Source organism: Momordica charantia (genome assembly GCF_013281855.1).
Source record: "Momordica charantia cultivar OHB3-1 chromosome 11 unlocalized genomic scaffold, Mcharantia_2.0 BLBB01000011.1, whole genome shotgun sequence".
Classification (NCBI taxonomy): domain Eukaryota; kingdom Viridiplantae; phylum Streptophyta; class Magnoliopsida; order Cucurbitales; family Cucurbitaceae; genus Momordica; species Momordica charantia.
Genome location: NW_028275159.1, coordinates 9,726,985 through 9,734,871, shown reverse-complemented (window position 1 = coordinate 9,734,871; position 7,887 = coordinate 9,726,985). Strand labels below are relative to the sequence as shown.

At 31.6% G+C, this 7,887-nt stretch overlaps 1 protein-coding gene across 1 annotated transcript; it reads left to right on the top strand.

The window, feature by feature from the left end:
* Positions 1-215: 215 nt before the first annotated feature.
* LOC111021140 (apyrase 2) lies at positions 216-7,613 on the top strand. The gene is made up of 9 exons (XM_022297992.2): positions 216-620; positions 706-834; positions 932-988; positions 1,075-1,167; positions 3,285-3,490; positions 4,928-5,019; positions 5,330-5,544; positions 7,054-7,243; positions 7,323-7,613. Exons 1-9 carry the CDS (start codon positions 342-344, stop codon positions 7,454-7,456), a joined length of 1,395 nt encoding a protein of 464 aa, XP_022153684.1. The 5' UTR covers positions 216-341; the 3' UTR covers positions 7,457-7,613.
* Positions 7,614-7,887: the final 274 nt, after the last annotated feature.

Sequence of the window (7,887 nt, the reverse complement as noted above, 5' to 3'; positions counted from 1 at the left end):
TTGATATAGTCGGGCTAAAATCATTTTTCTCCTTTTCTAAAATTACTCAGTAGCATTATCAAAACATTACTACTTTTAATATATTAGTAACTTTGACCATTGCAAAAATAATTTTGGCCACGTTAAAATCGCTCTCGAATAAAAATAATAATAATAAAACATTCTCATTTAGTTTAAATTTTGATTTTTATCATTTCGATTCCGTAAATAATGGACACATTCCATTATAAATAAACTAATATATGAGCAATCATTGAGAGGCCAAGAGGCAAGAGGAAACTCGCCGGCAACTTTCCCACAGGCTTATCTTCTTCTCCGTCGCATCCACAGCCGCCGGCGCCATGGCCGAGACCGGAGCCAGACGGCGGCATGAGCTCTCCACTCTGCTTCTTCTCTCACTTCTGCTCATCCTCCCTGTTTCCTCCGCCGGAGAAAACCTGTCGTTCAACTTCAACCACCGCAAGATCTCCACCATCGTCGGAAGTTCTTCCTCCGTTTCCAACTCCACCTACGCCGTCATCTTCGACGCCGGAAGCTCCGGCAGCCGCGTCCACGTCTTCCACTTCGACCAGAATCTCAATCTCCTCTTCATCGGTTCCGACATTGAAGTTTTCTCACAGGTAAACACCACAGCGCTCTTCGATTTCAAAATTTTGAATCTATTTCACCTAACGACCTCGATTAAGCGATTCCATTGTTCTACAGATAAAACCGGGGCTGAGTTCATACGCCGACGATCCTCAGAAAGCCGCGGATTCTCTAATCCCCTTACTGGAGAAAGCAGAGAGCGCAGTTCCTCAAAAACTGCAATCCGTAACGCCTGTTCGCCTCGGGGTTCGTAAATCCTCCATTCTTCACTTCTCCTCCACGAAATTTCTCGAAAATCTTCCATTAAACGCGCATTCCATTGGATCTCCGTCTCTGTTTTCAGGCCACGGCAGGGCTGAGGTTTCTGGAAGGCGATAGATCTGAGAAGATTTTGGAAGCGGTAATTTGCAATTGCTTGCTACTGAAATACTCTGATTCTTCGCCGGTGATTGTTTGATTTTTGTAGAGATGAATCCGTTGTTTCAGGTTAGGGTTCTTCTGAAATCAAAGAGCGGATTCAAGTACGACGCGGATTCGGTTTCGATTCTCGACGGAAATCAAGAAGGTTCATATCAATGGGTATGATTTCTTCACGATTTTGCTTTCTCGCTGGTCATTATCGATGTGATTTTGTTGTGCAGTCGCAGTAATTGGCCAATCCCAAACCCGCTTATCTCTATTTTTTTTTATCGTTTTCTGGCAGTTGTGTTTTTCAAGCAAATATTATTTAAAATATATATATTCATCAAATTTTGGTTAAATTATGCTGTGATTTTTTACCTAATTTCAAAAGGGTTTAAATATGCTGTAATTTTAACTGTATAACCATTTAGACCTTGTAAAAAATATGTTAAATTTTTTATAAATTTAGATCAATAAACCGATGAAGAACCAAATATATTTATAAATTCCAAAGATTAAATCTTTATGAGATAGAATTGATACTTAATTTTGACAAAAATTTTCACGATAAAGACTAAATTATTACAAATTTTAAACTATAGAGATTAAATTGTTATTAAAATTCAAGTGCTAAATTGTTACTAATTTAAAAGTACAAGGAGTAAATTGTTATAGACTAAAATTTAGGGACTAAATCATTTCTTTAGCAAAAGTATAGAGACCAAATGTGTTTTTTAACCTAACTTTTTTTTCTTTTTGTTCATTTTGGTATCTATACTTTCAGACGGTTTGTTTTAATCTTTTAATTTTTAAAAATGGACCATTTTAGTTCCTGTTTGGATAATTTTAACAAAAATGAGATGAAAATGAAAGGTAACCTTTTAAAAGTATGGATAGCAACATTTTTCAAATGTACATCGGCCAAAAGCAAATAAAAGTTGAAAGTATAGAGACCAGAATGAACCAAAATCAAAAGTAGAAGGATCCAAATAATATTTAAAACCCTTTAAAAAAAGTTTCAACCATGTACTTGTAGTATGGGCTTCATGACAATTTGGTGGAGGTATATTTAAAAGTTTCAATCTGGTTCTAGTCTCAAACATCACTAATAATACCTACTACTGGTCTAATTAATCACTAGTGTGACACATTTTCTATTAATGTGTAATGAGTATGTGTTTTCTATTTTTTCTTCTTTTTTGATTACATATTTTCTATTTAGTTGACTGCGTTAAGTTTGCTATACTAGGATAAGTAATTTATAAAAAAAAATATATATATTTATATAGCTTCCATTTTAAAATAGAATGTTTGACTAGGATTCAAAAGTGGTTTTGAGAAGTGATTCTCGATCGATCACTAGTAATTCTCCAACTGGTTTTTAAAAAAAAAAATTTAATAAAAAATTAGTTTTATTTATTTATTATCTACGAGTTGACGGTCCTTTAGTCTTTATGCCCTTATACCAATATACGTATTGTCCCCATATTTGTACATACACAAGGGTTATTTTTTCAGTGGAGTTGCATTTCATGTGAAATTGATTATTGTTTTTATTTCAAAATTCTCTTTCTATTCACCTTATTTTCACCTTAAATTTGAAAATTTTTGGGACTTCCTAACTTTATTTGTTTTAAATTTTGTTATTCACTTTAATTTTTTTCTCTAAATTTTTAGTGTCTTGTATTTCTCTATTTAAAATTTGTCTCTCACTTTCTCTAAGATTTTTTTTTGTTTCTCTCTCTATTTTTGTTTTGTTTTTGTTTTCTTTTTTAAATTCTCTCTTTAAATTTTAAATTAATCATTCAAAATCATTTTTACTTATATAAAAATCACTAGTAGGTAACAAAACGTTAAAATAATTATATAAAAATCATTTTCATAAAATCGATTATCATTAAATCTCTTTTGCTAAAATCACTAATCCTAAAATTCTTCTCAAATGGGCCTCCAAAGTCATTTTAAAAAGTGGCTATAGAAGAAGCAACGATGATTTTGTTTCAAATGCTTATGGAAAGAATGATTTAATAAAAACTTTTACTCTACCTGTTTCTTAAATTATTTTTAGTCAATGTAGTCTTAACGTTATGTACCAAAAGAGTATTTTTCACCGGTTGTGTTTGAAAGTGATTTTAGCATTATCAGTGTCAAAATTACTTCTATTTAACAAATTAAAAAATTAAATTTAAAAAAATCTAAAATCATTTTAAATTGGTTTTTAAGGTAATCACGTCAATAATGATTTTGAAAAATTAATTATATTTAAATCTCTCTCTTTTTTAATTGGGATGCAGTTGACAATAAACTATTTGCTGGAGAAATTGGGTACGAAATATTCGAACACCGTGGGAGTGATTGATCTCGGCGGCGGCTCCGTTCAAATGGCATATGCAATCTCCGACCAAGATGCCGCGAATGCGCCCATTTCTTCTGACGGAAGCTCCAAATTTGTTCAAAATTTGTACCTCAAGGGTGCTAAATATAACCTCTACGTTCACAGGTTCTCTCTTACTTTTTAGCTCTCTTTTTACCTTATTCTATTGGCTTCCACCCTCATCTATTTTAGTCTTTCTATTTTTATTTTTTATCCAATTTATTATATTTACTTTTTAACCATTCATTTTCATCTCTTTATTTTTGGGAAGTGACCGTTATCTGAAAGGTTTGAATTATTAGTTCAACATATGAGATATAGATTCGAAGCTCTAACATTTTAGTCGAGATATATGTCTTTAACAAGTTAAGAGGTTGGCTGTTTAGAATTCTTGTTAAAATTTTTCAAACAAAAGCTATCTCCTTTTAGAAATACGCAGATTAAGATGGACATTTTTAAAATTACATGCATTAAAATAAACAAAAACTTGAAATACATATATCAAAATAGATATTCGAAAAGAGGGACAAAAAATAAATTATATTCCAATGGTGAAACTAGCTATTAGGACCAAAATAAGATTTAGACCAATTCTAATTTAGTTTGATGACGATTTAGACTAATTCATAATTATTTAGTTTTATTGCTAAATATTTAAGGTAGATAAACATTTTGTTGGGAAATTAATAGCTCTCAATAATTTCCTCTTCCACAGAAATATTAAACACACATCAGAATATGCAAATAAGGAAGAAATTGTAAACATAAGAAAACGACATAGCAAAATTATAGTGGTTCACCACTAAGATTACGTCAAATCTTCTACTTGTAATTAATCAAGATATAATTATCCCATAAAGACGATCTTGATTTGTCCAAACCTCTGCCAAATGTCCCAAGCCGCGGCTTCAAATGAGCTGCCAAAAAAACTCCAAAATTGACTGCTGCTACAAATCCTTTTTGTTCCATGGGTACATCACATAAAGCAACTCATATATATATAGGCGGTAGAAAACCTAAAAAGTTAGGTTTGAGCTTTTGGCCCATGAATTTTGGCTCCAAACCCAACACATCTTGTTTTTTATTTTTTGTCTTTAAAAATTATTTGTTGTTTCACATTTTATTTAGTATGTTTTAAATCTATCTTCCTAACATAATTCGGAGAAATAAGTTTTTTAAAACTATGCTATTTTGGCTTTCAAAATTTGACTTAGATTTTAGAAATGATAATAAACTATTAAAAAAAAGATTATCAAACAATGGCTAAAGGGGAGTCTCTGGACTCTAAAATGCTTATTTTATAATTTCTAGACTCTATAAAAAATTATTTCAATTCTTATCATGAATTATTTAATATAATTTTGAATAGATTTTAAAACGTGATATTTGATCATTACATAGGGCTTCAAATGCTTATATCTCTAGATATTTACTCGTTTAATTAATATTCATAGAAAATTAATGATAAACATTAAAATTCTTTTTATGCAAATCAAAAGAAGTAAATAAAATGGTTGAAAGTTTATGAAATGGGTGTGAAGTTCTTTGTGTGTTGTGAATCAGTTATTTGCGTTACGGTTTACAAGCTGTCCGAGTAGAGATTTTGAAGGTGACCAAAGAGCTGGGCAACCCTTGCATTTTAGCTGGTTATGAAGGTATTTCTAACTCTAAAACTACATATGCCTCCGGCTTATTTTAAGTTTAAATACTATTGTGGTGGTTTAATTGGTTAAGCCATATATCTTCAGTACAAAGTCGTCGGTTTGAATTCTCACAAACACGTCGTTGTACTAAAAAATGAAGAAAAAAAAACTTTTTAAAGGACCAAAATAAACTAAAGCTAAATATACCAAACCATAGTATAGTATTTTGACCCAATTTACGACCTTACTTGAACAGGATCTGTTCTAAGTATTTTGATCCAATTTAATCCTAATGATATCCTCTTTCTTTCTATGTTTGTAGGAACGTACACGTACGGTGGAGAGGAATACAAGGCATCAGCTCCCCGATCAGGGTCGAGCTTCGCTCGTTGCCGAAGGGTAATTTTAGAGGCGCTCAAGATCAACCAGTATTGCGGCTATAGCGAATGCACATTCGATGGCATATGGAGCGGCGGTGGAGGAGTCGGCCAGAAGAATATCTATGTTGCTTCCTTTTTCTTTGACAAGGCAGGTCAGGTAAATCCAATTGATCCTCCGCTCTCTTTTAAGTTGGTTTCTAATTGGTCGCTAAAGTTTAAAAGTATTTAATAGATTTCTAAACTTTTAATTTATGTTTAATTGGTTATTTAATTTTAAAAGAAAGAGTAACTTGTCTATTTGATATTTTTAAAAGTAACAAATCAATTAGACATGACCTTGAATTTCATATCTAAGAAAATCATAAAGACATTGAATTTCATGTTTAAGGAATAATTTTGTGTCGTATAAATAGGTATCTGAATTTTAAAAAAAGACGTTGAATTTCATATCTAAGAAAATCATAAAGACGTTGAATTTCATATCTAAGAAAATCATAAAGACATTGAATTTCATGTTTAAGGAATAATTTTGTGTCTAATAAATAGGTATCTGAATTTTAAAAAAAGAAAATACTTTGCTCGAACCCATCTTTTGCTTAACATCATTAAATTAAAGTTTTGACATGGAGGAGAAAGAAATGCATAAAAAGAATTTTTTTTTTTGCTCTGTTTTTTTTAAATGAAGATATATCAAATTTTTAATGGTGATTAAGTATCGAAATATTTATCTTTACTAATTGTTGAATAGGTCAAGGATTATTATTAGACGCTAAATTGAAAATTCAATGATTCATTACACACAAAATTGAAAATTTTAGGATTTATGTTACGACACTTTTTTTTAAATTGAGGACTTATTATACACTGAGTTTATTGGCTAAACTGGTAATTTAACCAAAGTAATTCAAAACATGTTCTAAAATGATGGCGTTATATCGATCTTGGCCGGATCCTATTTTTTGGACCGGATGCTCGTTTGAGCTTTCGGCTCTGAAACCATATCTATATTCATGGGGTTTCATCTCAAAATCAATTGGCAATGGGATGAGTAGTCCATATCTATTATAAACCATTGTTAGATCTTTTTTTCTTTTTCAATATGAGATCCTTAACAGGCGTGATATATATTTATTAGATAAATATTGATTGATTTGACATGACATAAGAGTAACGAGTAAAACAAAGTGGATCACTAGTCTAAAATCGATTGATATGCTTATGTGTGTTGATTTGCTTTGTCGTGCTAAACCAACCAACATTTGTTTCATAAAATTGTCGTGTCATCATTTGATAAAGTACTGTCGATGACAACGAATTATTAGAAACATAATTTAAAATTTAAAAATGTAATTGAAACATTTTGAGATTTGGCTAGATAGACACCACCCTCAAAGTTCAAAGTTCAAAGTTCAAACTACAAGGAAGGTTTCTTTTCTCTTTGGCGTCTCGTTTTTCAAAAACCATTTGAAATTCTTGTAAAAAACATATTTTTGAAAAATGTTCTCTTTAGTTTTCACTTTTCAAAATCGTTTTATTTGAAATAAAATTAATAATCAAAGAAGGAAGTAATATATGAACAAGTATATGATTCTGAAAGGCACAAAAGCATTCCAAAACAAAATTGTTATCAAACAAGTCTTCAAATAACGATATTCAATTTGGACAGGCGGGTTTCATCGATGCCAACCAACCAGATGCAGTAGTAAAGGCCATAGATTTCAAAAGAGCAGCCATGGTTGCTTGTGAAACTAAATTTGTGGATGCAAAATCCAAATATCCCAATGTTTACCCAAGCGACTTGCAATTCGTGTGCATGGATCTCGTTTACGAGTACACACTTCTCGTCGATGGCTTCGGTATGTTCTTTCCCGACTCTATTACTCATTAGCTTAATGGGTCGATTACAAATATTAACGTATTATGTATCTTTGGTAGGCATTGATTCTCGAAAGAAAATAACATTGGTGAAGCAAGTGGCATATCATGGTTCCCTTGCGGAGGCTGCATGGCCATTAGGCAATGCCGTAGCAGTCGTCTCATCGCCAAAGGGCTCAACTGCAAATTACTAAGCTAAAACGGGAACTTGTTTCTGTTTTATGTCTAAGTAGCAATAATGGACTTGATGGAGCAATAGACTCGTCAGTTTTAACACGACGACTTTGTCTTAAACAATGAGGAAGAATCTTGGACTTTTCTTTCATTAATTTACCCTTTATATTGTTGGTATTTCGTTTTTAAGTGTTCATGTGACGATAGAGAGATTTGATCCCTAGGTTAATAGGATGAACCATCATTTGTGGGTATCGACAGTAAATCCGCCTTTATCACTTTTTGTTAGGGCATAATATGTTGGGGAATAAAAAACAATCTAATAACTAAAATGATCAAAATCACAAAAGCAGACAATATTTGTTAGTTAATTGTATATTAGGTTCTGGTTTTAGTTAATGTTGAATTAAATAAAACTAATTGGAACTTACAACTTAAAAGAATATATAAA